General features: G+C 33.2%; 1 protein-coding gene across 4 annotated transcripts in view; it reads right to left on the bottom strand.

Moving 5' to 3' along the window:
- The window catches only part of Ask1 (apoptotic signal-regulating kinase 1), a 606,402-nt gene that overhangs the window by 485,442 nt on the left and 99,364 nt on the right, over window positions 1–21,596 (bottom strand). For all 4 annotated transcript variants that reach the window (XM_089239611.1, XM_089239614.1, XM_089239612.1 and 1 more), the window contains one exon: window positions 9,912–10,004. In XM_089239611.1, coding sequence (XP_089095737.1) covers window positions 9,912–10,004 — 93 coding nt within the window. The remainder of the gene's footprint in view (window positions 1–9,911; window positions 10,005–21,596) is intronic.

Here is a 21,596-nt window from a genome sequence, read left to right as displayed (position 1 = left end):
TTCAAATTCCAAATAATTAAAATTACTTTAATTGATCTACACTATCTACCAATAAGTATTTGGACACCTGTGATAGAAAAAAAAAACTAACTTTATTCAAAATCAATAGTTGGTAGAGCCTCCACGAGAGGCAATTACAGCGTGAACCCTTCGGGGCATACTTTCCACAAGTCCTTGTGTAACGGCTAGTGGTATTTTCTTCCACTCGGCTTGGAGAAGACATGTCAGTTCCTTCACCGATTTTGGACGGGTAGGGCACCCCTTAATTCGGCGATCCAATTCGTCCCAGAGGTTCTCGATAGGGTTCAGGTCTGGGCAGGCCAGTCCATTCGATGAACCCCATTGGCACCATACCAAGCCTTGGTTAACCTCGCAGTATGACAGCTGGCATTGTCGTCCTGGAAGTAACAGGGGTCCACCCCGTAAAACTGCCACAACGTAGGAAGCACATTGCCATCCAAAATAGTGCAGTAGGCATCAGCGTTGAGCTTACCATGAATGGGGACCAAGGGTCCCAGTCCATACCAGGAGAAACACCCCCAGACCATAATTCCACCTCCGCCGAACTTGACTGTTGGCACAATGCATTCTGGCAGGAGACGTTCTGCAGGCAGACGCCAGACCCAGACCCTGCCATCCGAACGGTAGAGGGTGATCCTTGATTCGTCGCTCCAAAGAACCCGTTTCCACGATCTACTACCAATTTTGATGTGCTTTGCACCACATTAACCGAGCAACGCGGTTGGACTTTGTGATCAAAGGCTTATGGGCAGCAGCACGACCATGAAAACCAATCAGATGTGCTTCCTTACGGATGGTATTCATTGAAACAATACTCCCAGATGCCTGTTGAAACTCCTCGCGGATGAGGGCCATCGGTTGGGTGCGGTTCTTCCGAATTTCTCTGAACAGCACCCGTCGGTCTTTATCTTCCAGTTTCGTTGGTCTGCCGACTCGGGGCAAATTCCGACAATCACAGCTCACCTTCCACTTCTTAATCACATAGGCCACTGTCGATTTTGGGTACTTCAGCTCGCTAGATATGTCCCTTAAGGATCAGTCATTTTTGTGATACCCGATAATTATACCTTTCTCGAAATCAGAGAGCTCCGAACTGCACGGCATCTTGCATGCGACTAATGCTGATGTTGTTTCCTACACGATATATACCGGCGGAGGGCGTGACGTATCTCAGGACTGCAGATATCGTCATTTGCATAGGTGTCCAAATACTTATTGGTAGATAGTGTATAAATATTTCTTATAATGCAACGAAGGAGAACTTTTGCAATTTGATAATATATTTTTGCTTAAATAATTATTTTGTATTCGTTAAATCCAGATATTATTGTTAAACATATACATATAGATGTATTTTCAAGTTATTTTTAATATGCTTAATTATAAAGATATTTTTTCAAAACTGATAATTAAAAAAAATTACTTTGATTATTAGAACATATTTTATAAACATATATTTAATTTATATGATAAATATGAAATAGTTACACTTGGGTGAAAAAATTGTATGTTTTAATACTTTGAAGTCTTTTAAGAATAAAAATATAGGCCTATTTTTTTTTTCCAAGTAATAATAAAAAATTGCTGATTAATAGCTAGAATATGAGGCATCAAATCACAAAAAAAAATAAAATAATTATCAGATACAACCTGATTGTTGTAGCAGAAGCAGATGGAAGAGAGAACAACTACAACCTAATGTATATAGTGCCTGGTGGTGATATATTAGATGTGATGTTTCTTGTTGTGATGGTTATAAAATAATAATAGTGTCTGTGAAGAAATAAACTATGGCACACTGGTCTTTGTCTTTTAGAGGGCAACTGGTGTCTTATTTGATTATAAGACTTTATCATCCAAGCAGGTGATGATAAAGTCACTGCTGCTGCTTCATGGCGAAAACTAAAACAAAAGCTTTAGAACCCAACTGCCCCCTATATACAAATGATGCTAGTCTCATTTTGCTGATCTTGCTGAAGACAGAGAATGTGCTCCATAGAATAACCTAATCCAAAGTTAGCAAATGTGATTAAAATTAACTTGAAGTGAAAAGTATTTCTTATTATAACAATTTCCATTTTAGCTAAATATTTTACATTATTCTGGAATCCAAAGTAAAATGTCAGAAAAGACACTTCGTAAAATTTGTAGTGTTGGAAAAGAAACTGGGTTTGACTGTCATAAAAAGTGTTATGTAAAAGTGGAAAATCTATTACCCTTTACATCATTGGACCCATCAGACATCAATCTTTTGATCTTGAGGAGTGGAGTGAGTTCTGAACTTTTATCTACTGTGTGTGAGCATCATAGAGCTTTTTTCTTAAAGAAGTATGAAACATACCAGAAAGCACGCTTTAATCCTTTTAAATGTCATAAGAAAAAAATAACAAAAGGTTTAAGAATAGTAAACTTGCACTTCTCACAGAAAATAAATGCAATAGATAAATCTATTCCAGGGGAAAAAAAATGTCATGCTTGTATGGATAAAGTGAATAAACACATCAATAAATTCGTAGCCGGTCAATTTGTCGCGCTCAACTAGTCGCGCCTCAATTTGTCACGGTACAAATTCGTCGCAGTGCCAATTCGTCGCGGTACAAGTTTGTCGCAGTGGCAATTCGTCGCGGTACAAGTTTGTCGCAGTATCAATTCGTTGCGATACGAATTTGTCGCAGCTCCAATTCGTCGCGGTACAAATTTGTCGCAGCTCCAATTCGTCGCGATACAAATTTGTCACAGTGTCAATTCGTCGCGGTACAAATTTGTCGCAGCTCCAATTCGTTGCGATACAAATTTGTTGCAGCTCCAATTCGTAGCTGTACAAGTTTTCCGCCGTGTCAATTCGTCGTGACGTCAATTTATATATTACAGTGCAGAATCAATTCGTCGAACCGTCGATTCTTCACTGTACATGTTTCATGCGAGCTTGTATGTAGGTTTTTGTCTTACACGTGAAATAAAAACATGAACAAAAGTGTACACGCAGTTAACTGAAAATAATTAATTTTTGTCAATGCAGAAAGGTCATCAAAATTAAAATTACAATATCAATTACATTTAAAAATTTAACTGCATATAAAAGTTTAATTATGTTTGAAAATTATCGTTGAAAAGCCTATCTTTAACAGTAAATTTCTATCTGCTCCATGGGCTCGAGAGTTTCTCCCGCCCCCCCCCCCCCTTCAAGAGTCACCAACATTTACCATTACAGTATCTCCATAAGAACCTGAAATATTTAATTAAGCCTTGTATCAAAAGCTTAGATGCTAATGAAAACTATGTGAAAATATTCAAACAAGCCAACCAAAGATATGCGACTGATTATAAACATAAGATTAATGGTTATATTGTATCTATGCGACTGATCCATAGTCATCTTTCTTATTGGTGATTACATTGCCTTTGTCGGTGCTCATCCTGTGGGCATTACGAAAACTTCATCGAATTGTCATTCATAAGAACTGTACATCTCCATCCTTGATCTGCGCTCAACTCCCTTCGCTGTGAGAAATCCCAACAAAAGCGGGAAGTGCGGCTTATACGGTGAAAATTAAATATTAATTTAATTGAATTATTAATTAAATATTTCAGGTTCTTATGGAGATACTGTGATGGGGCAAACAGAAATTTACCGTTAAAGATAGGCTCACTGTAATTTGGGGAATATCATACAAACCAAAATTTTTCCACATGATATTGAAATTTTATCACAGCAAAAATCAATTATTTAACATTTCAAATTTTTATAACCGAATTTTCAAATATAATTAAACTTTTATATGCAGTTAAATTTTTAAATGCAATTGATATTGTAATTTTAATTTCGAGTGTCATGTACATGAAGAATAATGATCTAATTAAAAGTCTGATTTCATTCTTTTCACTCGAGAGTTGTTACTTTAGAGTTGAAAAAAATCAAAAATCGATTGACATTTGCAGTGGTGTCAGGGACAGACATGCTGCTGGTGCCCAGGGTACTTTATGGAATGGGTATGAGCACCCAGAGAATGATTCAGAAATCAAAATTTCCTACTTCAAGATCAAGACAAGAACCCACAAGTTCCAAACACTTCCGGCATGCTTGGCCAGTCAAAGGTGCCGACATGAAGGAAACATTGAGGAGGTGGGGGGGAGGCTGAAAATCGCCATTCATTCCGTTTATAAGGGACTTAAACCCGTACTCAGGGACTCAAATCCCGACAAAAAGTGGGAAATGCAGCCTATATGGTGGAAATTAAAATTTAAAAATTTATTTGATCTCAATATTTTATTTGGGTGAGCTCTTCAATATCCCTCACTGCGAGAAATGGAAATCCCGACAGAGATGCGGATTATATGGTAAAAATTAAATTTTAAAAATTTAATGACTTCAATGAATACTTTCCTTCATTTGTTAAAAATTAAAACAAATGGCCAGGGGGAACATTTCCAATAAATGAGAAAAAAAATTAGTTCCATTTTTTACGCCTAAAGCACCTACCCTATTTATAAGATCATAACAAACATATGAATTTTAAAGCAATTCAAATTTGTCGCGATGAAATGAGCTTAAATTTGTACTGCGACGAAATAAGCCTGCGACAAATTTGTACCGCGACAAAATGACCCTGCGACAAATTTGTACCGCGACGAAATGAGCCTGCGACAAATTTGTACCGCGACGAGTTTGTAGCACGACGAATTGATGCTGCGACGAATTGACCTAGACCCCAATAAATTAGGTGAAGAAACTGAATACTGTAAAGAGATGAGCAGTGATAGTGATGTAGAGCAGCGGTTCTCAACCGGTGCTCCGCGGAGCCCTTGGGGCTCCTTGTGCACTCTCCAGGGGCTCCGCGGCCACTCTAGGAAAATTAAAAAAAACATAAAAATTTAAAAAAATAATTATAAATATTTGTAAATAGTAAAAATAAATTAGTAACTTTAATGAATAATTAAAAATGGGCCTATACGGGGCTCTGCCATATAATTTTTTGTACTAAAAAGGGCTCTGTGAGTCAAAAAAAGGTTGAGAACAGCTGATGTAGAGATTAATAACTTTTTCTGTGGTTCCCTACTTCAAGGCGCAAATGCGAGTTGATCTCCTTGATAAAAAGTCTCGCCACAGAGAGCAACAGACCTACAAACAGCACAAATGTAATTCAATCATAACACATCACTCACTTCACTTCTGAAATATAGATGGCAGCACTGAAAAATCAAACACAGCACTATATATGCACTCAGACTGTTAGATACACACACAGTTACACCTCCGGCACAACTCACTAGGTAGTAAATCCCCATAAATGGTGATAGACCTGAGTTGTGCTTGTTTTAAAAGAAAGAGATTAATAACTTGGAAATGTCAATTTCTAAACAAGAAGCACTTGAAGAAATAAATTCATCTCTACAAAACATAGGAGAGAGTCACCAATTAAACTTCATGGAGTAGCTTCACAGTGCAAGAAAAATTGAATCTGCCTGTAACACTTTAAAATCAAAGGTTTGTAAAGTTTTTGAAGAATCACCAGAAATTAAATTTCAAAGCATCCTTAATGAAGATATTAAACCGAAAGCAAATGATATGGATATTTTGATGCAGTTGATTAAAAAAAAAAAGACTCAATTCAACCATCCAACAAGGGAAAAATCTGTGAAGAGTTCAATGTCACTGAATATGCTGTGCGAAAAGCATGAGAGCTTTTAAGAGACAAGGGCATAATAGCTTTGCCTGAACATAGATTAGGGCATTCTCTGGATAAAAATGTAATAAATACCATCATAGACTTTTACCAATGTGATGAATACTCAAAAATTATGCCAGGGTCAAAAGGATAAAGTGAGCAATGGAAAAAATGTATACAAACAAAAACGATTTTTATTGATAAACCTAAATAAGCTTTATTCAGCTTTTAAGTTGGAACATCCAGATCTAAAAATAGGTTTGTCAAAGTTCTACATGCTGCGACCCAAATGGTGTGTGCTGGCGGGTTCTTCTGGTACGCATTCTGTTTGTGTGTGCACCATTCACCAGAATATAATACTGTTGCTCCATGCTTTCTCAATAGAACAGACTTATCATGACCTATTGTTCAATTAGTGTGCTCTATAAATAACCGAGATTGTATGCTTCGCCATTGCTCCAAGTGTCTATCAAATGAAAGTCTGAAATGCTTCATAAAAGAAAAATTTGAAGAATGGGATCCTGATGATCAAGTCACATATAACTCTTGGATATCCACTGATAGGACTGAACAAGTTCAGGTCACTGTGACTTTAGAAGAGTACTTGGAAAAGCCTTGAAGTACTTGTACCACACTCGTTCATAACCAAATCCCAAGCCAAATAGTTAAAGGAAAAGAAAGGTTAATCTGAAAATTGATGAGACTTTTGTCTTATTTGACTTCAGTGAAAATTACTCATTTGTCATCCAAGATTAAGCACAAGGTTACCATTGGACACTCAACAGTTGTTCTCTCCATCCAGCTGTACTTTATAATCGTACAGCCAATGGTGAAGATCTGGTCATTTTAAGTTTTCGCATAATATCAGATGATTTAGAGCATGATGTTGCTTTTGTCTACAAAACACAAAAAATAATTGTAAAATACATCAAAGAAACATTTCCGAGCGTAAAAAGCATTCATTACTTTAGTGATGGGTGTGCAGCCAATATAAATATTATAAAAATTTTATCAATCTCTCTAATCACAAAACTGAATTCATGTTAACAGTCAAATGGTAATTTTTTACCTCAAGTCATGACAAATCTCCTTGTGATGGTATTGGTGACACTGTAAAACACTTAGTTAAAAAACAGGTCTTTAGATGTGTCCTGGAAATGCCATTGATTCAGATGAGAAAATTTTTCTTTTTCAAGAACAAAAATTGAAATCATTAAATTCCAGATGATTACAAAAGAAATGCTAGCAATCGCCTGGAAGCAGTTAGAGATTGGTTTTGCAAAAGCAATCCCTGGCATGCGTTTTCACCACTTTACACCACTATCAGAAGATTCCATTGGAACAAAAATAATTACTTTTGATGAAAACTTTTGTCTTATCTTTAATTTCTCAGACAAACAACCATCAGTGAGGATGTCACATATCCGTGTGCATGACTACATTGCATGTACTTATGATGATCATTGGTTATATACTTATCATACTTAATGTATTAATAGGATTAAATTTAAAAAAATTTGAAAATTCATGCTGCGCATCCAAAAAAAATGTTTGAAAAATTAATTTTAAAAAAAATTAAATTTAAATGATTTTTTTGCAACAAGGTTTTAATTTGCTTTAGGTCATAATCTGCATTTTTTTGTGACTAAATTTAGTGCAAATAACTTTTCAATTCATTCAAATGATATGATATATTTTCATATACAAACAATATTGCTTGAATTGTGAGTATTAGAGACATTATTTGTGGCGTTAGAAAACATTTTTTCTCTCAAAAAGTTTTTGACATACGTACATGAAATTTTTCATGGTCAACAAGGATGGTAAAAGCAATAAACAGAAAATAATAATTGAAATCTGGGATGATGGTTTTCATTTCAGTATCTAGTTGAATGATTTGAAATAGGACCGACCCAGTCTTATTTTGACGAATTTTGTCTTGAGAGACAGAATAAATATATTAACGGCCAAAATACCATAATTTTTTTTGCCCAGACTTTTACTTCATATATTTAGGAGAAATTTAAAATAAAAGTTGTTTTAGTAACTGCTGTGCCTCTGGTTCAAAAATGTGTTGGAAAAATTGTATTTTTTCTCAGAAAAAATTCTATAAAAACAGTTAACATAATTTTTTTGCATATAAATTTCAAATGTAAGTGTATGAATTATTTTTATTCGTATTCTGTATGCTTTTGTGAACACTTTAGTGATAATTTCACTTCAATATATTAAAAATTGAAAAAGTTATGATTTATTTTCTCAAACAATGCCTCTTAAAAATCGAGTCTCGGAAAAGTAATCTTCGTCATTTTTTGATAAATTTCAACATTTTTTTTCTCAAAAAGTTTTAGACATATGCAAATAATATTTAACATGGTTAGTAAGGATGGTGAAAGCAACAAAAAGAAAATTAACAAAATCTGTGACTATTAGTGTCATGGCTGGGTAATTTGACATAAAATGACCCTACTGCCGTGGTCCCTCTCCTCCTCTAGGAATTATCACATGATCGTGAGAACACTACTTTAGGGGAGAATATTACAGATGTTGAAAGGTCTGGACAAGCAAAGAAAGAAAAGTTATTTTTTTGTTCATCCAGTCTAAATAGCTTACATTGTTTTTTTCTTTTGCTACTCACTCAGCCACCCCTCTGAGGCAAAAGTAGGAATAAAACCTGAGAGAGAAGAAAAATATTGAATGCCACAGCTTCTTCAAAGCCTAGATTTTAGGGAAAAAATGGAAAAAAGATCTCAGAGAATCAAAAGAATCCATGATCTTCCCTCAAATTTTGTGACTTTTTTGGAACTTCCATGACTTTTTCTCGTTCTGTGACTATTCCAGGACTTCTTGACTTTTCTGTGATGGTGACACACTGCAAACTTGATGAAATTTTGAACCTTCTTATATGAACCATGAGTTTTTGTTAATGCAATGGAGACAATTTTTTTAGCACATAATGCTCCTCAAAGAGTATAAAAAACAAGCTTCCCGTTCAGAATTAGGGCAATAAATTGTAGGTCACGGTCTAATTAGCCCTCATGTGCAGAAAATGACCGTGGTAAGACAAAAAAGATCAAATGAGCACACAATGATGGTTGAAATTTGCAAACATCTCCAAATTCCAAATTATTACACAGAGATATTATTTCCACAAGTTTTATAATTGCATACGCAGGGTTCCCAGTCAAAAATTGGAAAAAGTAGAACAGGAGTACCCCCTTCCTCAGACAACATAGCATAATAAAAAAAATCAGTAAAATTTTTTTTTTTCAAATTTAAAAATTAATTTTTTTCTCCTTAGCGCTATTTCAATATCTTGTAAGATTGATTCGAGCCAAAGCAAAATGACAGAAACGACTTGGTTACAAAAACAATTCTTGGCCATAAGAGTGTACTAGCAAGCACAGATAATTCTTTTTTGTCTCTCCTCCCAATATAAATTTCATTCTGTTTTAGAATCTTCATCAGTCCAGTCTGTTACATAACTCTTTTTGACAGTGTACACAGCAAATTATGAAGACATGTAGGTTTTTTTAAGAATGATGCTCTTTTTTGTGACCACTCCAAAAAGCACAGTGCAAAATGTGTAAATTAGAAGGTCTGACGTAAATAAGTCAAGGTGAACCAGATGATTTCACTGCATTGTCCATTCATTTTTTAAAGGGATTTGTTTAAATTTTAGTGTTCAATGCCAGTGTAATCGTTTTTAACAAATGAAGCACTTTGATTTGTAGCACTTCGCTGCACATTATAAACATTGTTTATGCCTCTACATGCCCTAAAAATACAGAAGACTACTGAATGCTATTGGGTAGCATCAGAATCTCCAAACCTAAAATAGGCCTATGTATCCAACTGCTTTATTATGAAAACTGTTGTTTCAACTATACACAAAATGTGCACCATAATTTTGAATGATGAATGTTAGTTACTGTACAATTAGTCCCAAGACTATGAAGTAGTAAATACAAAATCATTTCTTCCATCCAGACAGATGTTTTTAATGACTACTTTACTTGTTGAACCCTTTAACTAAGCAAATGAAAAATTAATAAACCAAATGTGGTTCACATACAACCTCCAAATAATCTTAAAAATGGTACAATTTCTGCTTTGACAGAATAATTAATTGCAATCTACAACAATTTTAATACTTGGCAACATATCAATGATTTATATGTACTGTAAGTTATTTTAAGTTTTAAGAAAAAATTTTGTTCACACCTGAATTTCTCGAAATGATATCAGCATATTCAGAACTGCATCTCCTGAAATTATATTGGGGTCATCAAGACGTTTTCGCATGTTCTTAAGAACCTAGGCAAGAAATGAAAGAATTAACTGAGAACTGACTGAAGTCAGCAGAAAAGTAAAATAATTTTTGCTAAAGAAATGTCAGTAGAAATAATTACATAACATCGAACAAAATCAAAACAATTATATGGGGTTTGTTTTGTCACACTTGAAAATTTGCTGCACAAAGAAATTAGTGATTTCATAACTAGAAATTATATTGAAGTTTTGTCTATAAATTCAAACTTTTATAATTTTGCTATCTATTACGATGGCATCTATCTATTCGATGGCATAAATCAGAGCTTAGAATCAACATTCCCATAAAAGCACAGCAGTACTTTGCTACAAGATGAATAAAACCAGTGAAATCAACATATTTCTCAAAATTAAAATAAAATGATGAGATAGAAGCTTATGATCATTTCAAAACTCAAAAGATCGAAACTCTATGGGTTTCATTCTCAAAAGATAAAACTATATAAGAAGGTCAAAGATAAAAAAAACCCAAAAAGCTGGCTATCACGACAGATGCCTACAAAAGATTGAAAGTTATATACAGCAAGTTCTTGGTTGATGACGATTATGTTTCCTTTGTTTGTGAAATTTTCTGATGTGTGCATGAATTGGTGACATATCTTGAAATATTTTGGTACTAGAAATCAAATCCATGGAGAAAGAAATAATTCACTACATTCAAATTTTTTCAACCAAGATGATTGAAGGAAAATTTATACTCTCATACAATTTTTTTCCAAAAAAAATTTTAATTCCAAATTTCATGTAATACATTGCATATACCCCAGGAGCACTTACTCCTGGAAATTATATTGAAAAAAAGAATGTTAAACTTTGTGCTGCCCTTCCGATGAAAGCCTCCAAACTTCATATTCACCATATTTCTAACTCAAAACACATGCAACCTTTATGCCAGGGCATAACTCTCTGAGGGTGAAAAAAAATCTAGTGAGAGAAAAGCAACCACCAAATTTGTGCATGCGGGGTCTGAAAGGGTCATGAGAGATATTTGTTTATCCATAACCAGATTAAGGAAATTTGACTGCACTTTAATCAAGAAAATGAATGCTCAATTGAAACAGTTTTTGTTTTCACAGTTTTTCTCATCAAAATATCTTTTACATTTTTGATTTAGTACTTCAATTCTGGCTTCAAAATTACAAAGTTACATATTTTTTGTGTTTTTCATTAAAAATTTTACCTGATTCAACGTTGTTCTTAATCCAGAATTCTAATGAAAAGGAAGATGGTAAAGAGGTCTGAGGTCTTCCTCAGGAAGACCTCAGGAAGTTGAACAGAAATGATGAACAATGAATACATAAATTATATTGAACTGGAGCAGAACGAAGGTTTTCTGGAGGAATTGACTGATGTAAATAAGTTTTTTAATTACTCTCAAAATTCTAACCAGTATATAAATTTCCTAATTGTAAATATACAAAGTTTAAAATCTAACTTTGATACTTTCCTTGTATTCTTGAGATCTCTACAAGTTCAAATAGATATAATATGTCTTTCAGAAATATGGGTGAAGGAGGATGAACTGTTCAACTATAACATTATTAATTATGAATGCATTACTGACTACTATTCATATTCTGACTGCAGAACATACAACAAATCAGGCGGAGTCATTATGTATGTAAATAAAGCCCTTAAAAGTACTAAAAAATCTAGCAAATTCAAAACTGCAGAAAGTGTATCGATAAACTTCCCAGATTATGATGTTGAAGTGTTATTACTCTATAGATCACATTCTTTCACCATATCCCAATTTAATGATGAGCTTAAGATACTTATTCAAAGCACAAGACAAAATATGCTAATTGTTGGTGATATAAATATAAATATACTTGATAACAATAACAAAATCTCTAATTACTTAGATATAATGGCTGTTGGTGGCTTTGTGTCCTTACAGGAATCTATTACTAGAGAAACTGAAGTAGGAGGCACATGTATTGATCATGTTTTTTATAGAACGAAGAAAAATACTACACAAAAATTTAATGTGTTCAAAACTCAACTAACAAACCATTATCCAATATTAGGATACATTGATTTTCAAGATATAGGAAAAGTAACGAATAATATTGAATGCACCAAAACCATAATTGATTATAGTAAATTTGAAAACTTTATATCAAATATCTCTTTTAAAAACGTCTGTGATGAGAAGTTGGTCCATCAAAAATATAAACGCTTCCTAGATATTATAACACTTAACTCAAACCTATGGACTAAAAAAAAGGCAAAAAGATCAACAGGTAAAAATAAATGGATTACAAAAGAGCTCATAAAAAAAATAAACATCAAAGAAAAATTATATAAAAAATACAAAAAGTATCCAGGCATAATTACATATGAAATAGAAAAACACTGAAAAACCAAATTAAGCAAGCCAAATGTGAATATCAAAAAAACAAATTTTTTGAATGTCATAAAGACAAAAGAAAACAATGGAAATATATAAACAACTTGGTACTCAACAAAAATAATTCAAATAAAATTCTTCCAAATCACCAAGACTCAATAACATTGGCAAATCAACTTAACATAGACTTTATTACAAGAAACCTGGATGGAGAAGATAATGAACACATGTATGAAGATGACAATGACTGTGTTTCAAATTCAATGGTCAGCATGGAAATTGAAATACCCACTTTAAAAAAATTAATAAATGATTTAAATGAACATAAATCAAATGGGTATGACGGCTAACACCAAAAATGTTGAAAATTATTGCACTATACCACACTGATACCTTAAAAAACCTAATTGATTCTTCAGTAAGTAAAAGTCATTTTTACGATGAACTTAAGTTCTCCCTTGTACATCCAATCTACAAAAAAGGAGATCCTAACAATATGGCTAACTACAGACCAATCTCAGTTCTTCCAATATTTTCAAAAGTTATTGAAAAACATATGAATGGCCAACTAATTAGCTTCTTAAACCATAACAACTTTATTTCATGTAATCAGTACGGATTCCAGCAAAACAAAAATACTGAAATGGCTATACTAAAAGTCTGTAATTATCTAAATAATGGTTACAATAATAACAAATATTGCATAATAGTCCATCTGGATTTAAAGCAAGCATTTGATATTGTAGACTTAAATATATTAGCAATAAAATTACCTAAGGCTGGAGTCAGGGGACATGTACTTGAATGGTTCAAAACTTATTATTTACATAGACACCAAGCTGTTACTATATATAAGGAAATTAGTGATTACCACAAAACCAAAAAAAGGTGTTCCCCAGGGATCAGTGTTGGGTCCCACATTATTCTTAATTTATATAAATGACTTTTGCAAAATGCACCTGAACGGACAGCTAATCTCATTTGCAGACGATACAGCATTATATATAGATGACGACGATATAACAAATCTTTAAATAAAAACTGAATATGACCTTAGAAATATCAATCAATGGATGACAAAAAATAAACTTAAACTAAACATTAGTAAAACAAAATATCAATGCATAAAAACACGAAGCGTTCATCATGACACTGAAATTCACGTTAAAATCCATAGCTGTCACCCACAGGAACAACATAACTGTAATTGTGAACTCATAGAAAGAGTTTGCGAGTATGAATATCTAGGAATAATCATTCAAGATGACCTAAAATGGAGTGCTCATTGCAACAAACTTGTCAAAAAACTTAGATTACACACAGTCCTGATATATAGATTGAAGTACCTAATAGATGCAGACTTTCTAAAAGATATTTTCTATGCTTGGGTTTTCTCGATAATAACCTATGGCTTATGTGCTTGGGGAGGTGCATACCAAACCAACATTGAAAAACTAAGCAACATATATAATAAAATAAGAAGTATGATAATGGACACATATCGTGAAAACAATAATAATATAAATAGCTATATTTTTAACATCAGACAGCTATATATTTACAGAATGATTAACTTCTTAACAAGAAACAACGAATGGTTACAGAGAAAAACAAATAGAACCTCGGTAAGACTTAAAAACAAATATCAAATACCAAAAACTAAAAAACATCTCTTCCAGAAAAGTTTCTCTTTCAATGCACCTAAAATAATGAATTTTTTCCAATCGGAGTACCAAACAACTAACAACACTAACAAAAAGTATGAAATACATTATATCAATATGTAAAAACGTCTGAAATAATGAAAATGATATTTTCCTAGCATTATGAAATGTTTTGATTGCTCTATTTCATTTTCACATGTCCTGCCAATAGCATATCTAGACACTATTACATAAATTATGTCTTGCACACTGAATCACCTACAATATATATAATTCTCAAATTTTTTGCGAAACCTTCACAACTGTGAGGTTACAATCGTCTATTTTATATATTTTTTTCTCTGATAAATTTTATTCCATTGCTTTATGTCTTCATGCAAATAGAAAACCTAATAACATTGTAATGTACTTTGGTTCAAATTGGCGGCTAAACAAATAGAAATATTCAAAGGAAGAGAGAAGAATATATATATATATATATATGTATCACTCATTGTATTACTTTTATAATTATTTTTTCTTTTTATTTCTTATTTAATTTAATTTTTTTTCTCTCTTATTTTGCTTGTGTAAACAGATAAGATATAATTCTTATCGGCTTCCTGGAAGGACAATTGTCCCTTGGGGCCACACAGATGTCTTTATTGTTTGTGTGCGCGCTCAGCACTCAATTTCATATGTATATTTGGGTATTGTTAAATTTAAAAAAAAAAAATCTGTTTATTTGTTAAAATTACAAAGGCTGGGATTACATTATAAAAGATCTTTTACAGAACTTTCATAGTGCCCCTCACTTGAAATTTTAGAAATAAAAAAGGAAAATTGAAGTACATGCATCTTCTTACAACTCGATAACGCAAGTGCTGATTTAAAGAACACCATGAGTATTTGTTTCCATCAGTTTTCTACCCAGGATAAACATGAACACTATTACTTGGGATAAAGGGCAATTCTTAGCTACTCAGCAATGAAATAGGGACATTCTTGGATGATTTTTGTTGCACCACTGTCATTTTCTGCATACAAAGGCTAATTAGACGGGAACTTACAATTCATTGCCAATTCCAAAGGCAGTCTTTTATACACACAGAGAGGTTCATGCGCTAGATCCTCTGTGACATTTTTGGATATCAGATAATCCTGATAATGTGAACAAAGGGAAATAGATTTCTTTCTAGAAGGCCTTGATAGGCTTTAGCATATTCATTTCTACTGAATAGCAAATGACTGCAAAAAAAAGGTTTCCACTGTAGTCATCGAAATAATTCTTTATTTGAAACAAACACAATTTCAACAATATAAGTTGATAAATGAAGAAAGTATGTGAAAATAATGATACATACTTTTGTACAAATACAGAATTTAGTTCACATTTGAACATGAAAAAATTGAACTTGTCTCCTCTTAATGAGCCGCGGTTTATTTCCATTCAAAAGAACTGATAAAACATGATCATTTAAGTAAAACATAATTTTTTGTATTTAACACAATATATTTACATTTTCCTGCAGAGTTTTATAATAATTCTGTTAAGCATTAGGCCATGGCCACTAAAAAAATAAGACCTAATGGCGACCTAAAATTTTCTTTGCAGAGTTACTAAATTGCAGGGCGAGAGCAGCACAAAATGTTTGGAATTTATAGCAGCATATCTGCCAACATGAAAAATAGTCACTATGCTCTGAAAAAGTCAAAAGACCTATTATTTTGGATGTTTTTTTTGGTTAATTTTTTTTTCTGGCACCTAGATGTTTTTGGGATTTGTCCAGCCCTGACAGATACAACCATATAAAAAATATATACTTTGTGACCTCAAGGTCTTTTTAGAAGGTCTACAGGGTTAGAATTTTGAATGTTTCAAGCAACAGCTTATATCAAGACGACAGGACATGTGTATTTTTTCATGTATTTACGATTTCATTATACTGCATATAGTTAAATTACTTATTGCGAAGATCACATAGTTATATAATTAAATTACTTATTGTGAACATCAGTACAGTGCAACATAAACATTACATATATATTTACAAATAAAAAAATTACACATATATTACATATAAATTATAAACATATCCACAAATATTTACACATATATTTAAAATATATTACATATCTATACTTATCGTACATAATTCACATAAAAACATTCATTAAACACTATAATTTTTCTTTTTTTTGTACTTCTTATATCTAATTAAAATGTATTTGCCATAATCATTTTGTAATCAATATTTTTAACAAAAGTCAACAATTAAATGATTTATATATTTTTTATCGTTAAATTTATTCTTAGTGTAGAATATGTTTAGTACCTTAGGGGTAATGTAGGAGAAGCTCTTTTTATAGTGTTTTATTAGGTTTTGGCACATGTATACTTGATTGTATCGAGATGTGGTTCTACTTTGATTTTTTGTTAATATCTTTCATTTATTTGTGAAAATTTGTTAATTTGGTATAAGTAGTTTTGTCTTAGAGATATAGTATGGCACTGCATTTTAATATTATCTATTATTATTTGAGATCTTATTCTGTTATAAATGCTATCTAATTTCCAGATATTGTCATAACATGCTTTTCCCCAGACACTAATTATGCAATTATGCATTTTTAGGCGAATGTTTTCATTACAATTTAAGTTTCTTGTTTTCATATAGATAAATAAATATATCTTTTTGTGTGTCAAATTTTGGTTCATGTTTTATTAGCCAGATATTAATTTCGGTTAGGTGGTCATCTGCTTTTTTTACCAGATTTATTGCATTTATATCTTCAACATAAAGCACTGCGTGGTCAGCAAAGGTTATCAATTTACCATTTAATTGTAGATTACATAAATAATTAATACAGTGGAATCTCGATAACTTGACTATCAGGATAACTCAACATCTATTATTCTCTTGGTTGGCACAGTACTAATTTCAATGTATGGAAATTTCTAACTCAACACATGTTTGGCTCAACTCCATATACATAGACTATGATTTTTGTCCTATCACCATGATTGGTTTTTGCAATTGCTCGTGTGTTACGAGCAGTTCTCATTTCTAAGAATTTTTCGACATTATTCATGGGTATTTCGACAATCCTTTGTTTCTCTGTTCTTTATGATGAATCTCTTTTATGTGGTGGAGGGCGTGCATGTGAAGAAACCTCTTGAATGTTTTAAACTTCTTGGCCGGCTTATCGTTTTAGTGACATCTCCAGGAAAGGTCTTTCATTCTTTTCATGGTAAAAAAATAGTGTGGATATTGGCGTTTAATTTGATATAAGTTTGTTGATAAAAACCTATTGGGAGTTTTGATATTGTCTGTTGTGGAGAATGTTTTTGGCAGAACTTAATTTTATGATTTCTTGGAAAAGAGCTAAAGCCTGGTTACACGCTGAATATGTCATTTGGTTTTCATCATGAGTATTAATGGCCGTGAATGCAATGGCTCCATGTGAACTTCATACTTTAACTTTGAAATCAAAGTTTAAATTTTCAAAAAACTTGAATCGGAAAAACTCAGAGATAACTCGCCAAAGAATATGGAGTTGCACGGAACACGATTCCAACATCTGCTAAAAATAAAGAAAAAAATGTTGTCAGCACATTTGAATCTTCTTATGAAGAAAATCAGATTTCAGCTATGTAGAAGAAGCAGCTCTTTTGTGGTTCAAATCCACTCGATCTCACTCAATCCCATTATCAAGATCAATAATTCAAGAGAAAGCAAACGATTTCACAAATCTAAATCAAGGTGATTTCACTGCGAGCAGTGGATTGTTGACCCGATTCAACGAGTACCATGGCATTGTTTTTAGGAAAGTTTGTGGAGACAGTATATCTGCATCTCAAGAAACTGTTGAAAATTGGTAAAATTATGTTCTTAAACCAATGATAGAAGCGTATAAAGATGCAGATGTGTTTACTGGTGATGAGAAAGGTTTTTTTTTTTTTTGCCTTTTGCCTAACCAAACTCTTGCCTTCAAAGGAGAAAAATGTGAAGGCAGTAAAAAACATAAAGATCATTTGACAGTTCTTTTGGCAGCAAACTCAGATGGTTCTGAAAAATTGAAACTATTAGTTGTCGGAAAATCAAAAAACAAGGTAATTTAGAAATGTTGAAACTCTTCCTGTGGACTATGACAGCAACAAAAAGGCATGGATGACATCGAAGATTTTCGAACAAAGGGTGAGGAAGCTAGATAGAAAATTTTCAAGGAGGAAGAGAAACGTTTTGTTTATTTTGGATAATTGCACAGCGCATCAAAAAATAACGGACTTTTCAGCAAATTAAATTACGCTTTTTACCACCTAATTCAACAGCAATTTCAATTTCACAACCATTAGATCAAGGAATTATTATAAGTATGAACACTTTTTACAAAAAATTACAGATAAAAAAAATTTTGAATTTGTGGATGTTCAAATGGATGCAAAGATTTCTGTTTTAGATGCTGTTGAAATGATTGATTCTGCTTGGAAGTCAGTCATGAGTGCCACAATTTGGAACAGCTTCCATCATGTTAGTTTTTGCTCCGAATCTTTGGAAAAAGGCAATTTCTCTGAAGATTCATCTCAGATTATGTGTGGAGAAAGCATAAATAGCGCTATGAGTGATTCTATCGAGGATGAATTGGATGAATGTGAACATCCTTGTGACTCTCATCTTATAACTTCAAGCCTTGCAATGCTTCATTCCCAGATTCGATTCAGATCCAAATTGCAAGACAGCAAAATGAAAACAAAAGCTATCTATTTTTCCCACTATTAACAATTAAATACTTTTAACATTAACAATCAAGTTCACTGGTTCGCTAGACAATATGAATCATTTTTCCGATCTAAACATTTTATGAATCAACGTTTTATTACAATAAAATTTTTCGATCTCACCAAAAAGTTCCAGCAGTCCACATTTCTCAATATAAAGTTGAGCATTTCAGTCCTCTCTTTGATGATGCAAAATCGTCGGCTTTCCTCAGGAACCGGTTTGTCAATTATAGATGCGAAGCTACGTCATAGATGAATCAACAGAGCTTCCCGTGGCAGTTATCCAATGGAAGTTTTGGCAAACTGTGTCACCTCCAGGCCTTAGTACATTGTCGTACAGGATGGCCTAATATCCAGTCATCATAGGACATCCTCGATCACCCTGACCTGACATTGTGTCAAGTTTGAAATCTGTAACAACTGCCATAGGCAAAGGACCCTATTGTCCTCAACGAGATCGCCCCACTTGGTCTGCAATAGAACTCAAATTAATCATTATTTTGTAAAGTATCAGCCAGTACAAGTACCTCGGCACGATTAACTAGCAAATTCACTTCATTAGCTTCAACTGGAATGAGCAGATCGCAACTGACTTGAAACAAGTATTTATACATTATGGAACCAGTATCACCGATCGTACGGTAATCACGATTGACCTCCAGGAAAACAAAGGTGAATATTCATACATATCTGATAATAAACAAAATATTTAACCGAAACAACCAATCAGATTGAATCAAAGGTGGACTTTTGCGTGGGAGGTCTAGCGATATGTTACAAAGATGACAATATTCTAGAATCAATCAATCTAAGAGCAAGTGCTTTATGTTTCAAAGAAATAGAATCGGAAAGTACAGATGAAGAAGTATCTGAACCCTCTCGTCAAAATGCATTAAATGCTGTAGATGTGATACGTCACATACTATGCACTCAGTAAAAAGCAGAAAAATCCCGGGATAAACTTCATAGTGTAAAAGAATTTCTGTTTTCGCTTCGGGAAGAAAAAAATATATACTTTATTATTTTTCATGAGGTAAATTTTTTTTATATATGTTTTGACTCTATTAAGAAACAATCCCAAATGAAATGAAATTAAAATGAATAAAATGAATTAAAATGAATGAGAATTAGTATTTTATTTAATGGAATTGTTTGAATGTATATAGTTACATACACGAAAACAATTGGACAAAAATTTAGAGTGCTTTTGCTATTACCAGGCTAGATTCGGCAACAATGCCTACAGATGCAGGTCTAGAAGTGAAAATTTGAAAAAACAGTAGTTAAAATAGGAACACTGACAAAAAATAGAAAAAAAAATAGGAGGGAAAAAATGTAATTCCCGAATTATCGTGGCATTTAAAAATGTTGTGTCATTGAGATTGACACCTTATATAATTTAATTATAGTATTATCTATTGATATTTCAAGAAACTCAAGCTAGCTAGCTAGCTCGCTCTCTCTCTCTCTAACGAATTTAAAAAACCTTTCATTTTCACAGAATGTGGGATAAAAAAAAAAGCAAATGGCAAACCTAAAAAGAAATTAATCAAATTTCTACTGTTACTTGAAAAGTCTACTAAATGATCTTGATCTATTTCCCCCCCCCCTGCTTTTCGAAGACTAAAAAAACTGTCTAGGTGCCATAGAAATGTAGCACATGCATGCTTAACCCATTGCCCATGGGTTGAATGTGGCCCCAGAGTCATCTGTTGTGGCCCACATTTTCAAACCTAATTTCGTAAAAATTAACTAAGCGATACACTTCCAGATCGTTCAAGAGACCCTGTGGCACAGTTTCAGGTCATTTAAGTGGCTCGCATCACATTTACATATCACCATGGCACAGTTCCTGATTACTCAAGTTACCCGAGCTGCTGTTCCACTTCACTTAAGTGAGCTGTGGCACATTCCTAGATCACTTGAGTGACCTGCGACACTGTTCGCCAACACTTAAGTGACTCACGGCAGAGTTCCAGACCACTCCAAGTGACCCGACGTAGACTTAAATGTCATTCAAGTGACCCACGGCACATTTACACATCATTCAAGTCCTTTCACTTTCCGGGTGAACGCCCTAGACCACTAGACCAGTGGTTCTCAACAGGGGGCCACGGATGAAAATATTGCAAAAGGGGAGCCACGGCTACTGATACGGGGCCACGAAGAAATTTGTGACATTAAATTTTTTTTAGTCAGAGTGACTAAAAAAATTTAATTTCAAACAAAATGCATAAAATATCTTTTTCGTAATTTTTCCCCATTCAAGTAACATTAACATGAGGAAGAAGGAAATAAAAAAAAGTGGTTCATGTAATCTCGGTGGTTTTACGACTTGGAGGTGACAGTAGGCCCTGACACAAACTATAGAAGATGTTTAAGCAAAATGGAATAACTGTAAAGACAGAAGATTGTGTGTTCAGACTTTTCATTCAAAGAGGGATGCCATACCAGAGAAGCAGACAAAGCTTCGTTGACCATTCATTGACATTCTTTTGAGTGCTGGTAGTAAATGTAATCCAAGAAATGGATGGGTGAAAAATGAAAGCTTGTAAAAAACCCATCGTTTTCATGCAATTACAGACGGATAGCCATCTAGTTTAGCACAAAGCTATCTGCAGCCAGCACTGAGTGGTCTGATGAGGAATATATTTATAAAAATCGAATAGAGAATGATTGCTCTGGGGTATTTTTTTATGAATTTTGAAAGGGGGTGCCAATCCATTGTCTCTGCTGAAAAGAAATAAAGTCGAATTCAGTTATAACGAACTCCAACAGATCAAATCATACATGGGCAAAAA

The sequence above is a fragment of the Pholcus phalangioides genome, unplaced genomic scaffold, assembly GCF_987345545.1.
Source record: "Pholcus phalangioides strain wild (caught in Gottingen) unplaced genomic scaffold, Ppha-v1.0 ptg000011l_1, whole genome shotgun sequence".
NCBI lineage: Eukaryota > Metazoa > Arthropoda > Arachnida > Araneae > Pholcidae > Pholcus > Pholcus phalangioides.
The sequence above is the reverse complement of the archived record's forward strand: the minus strand, read 5'-3'. Positions and strand labels throughout refer to the sequence as shown.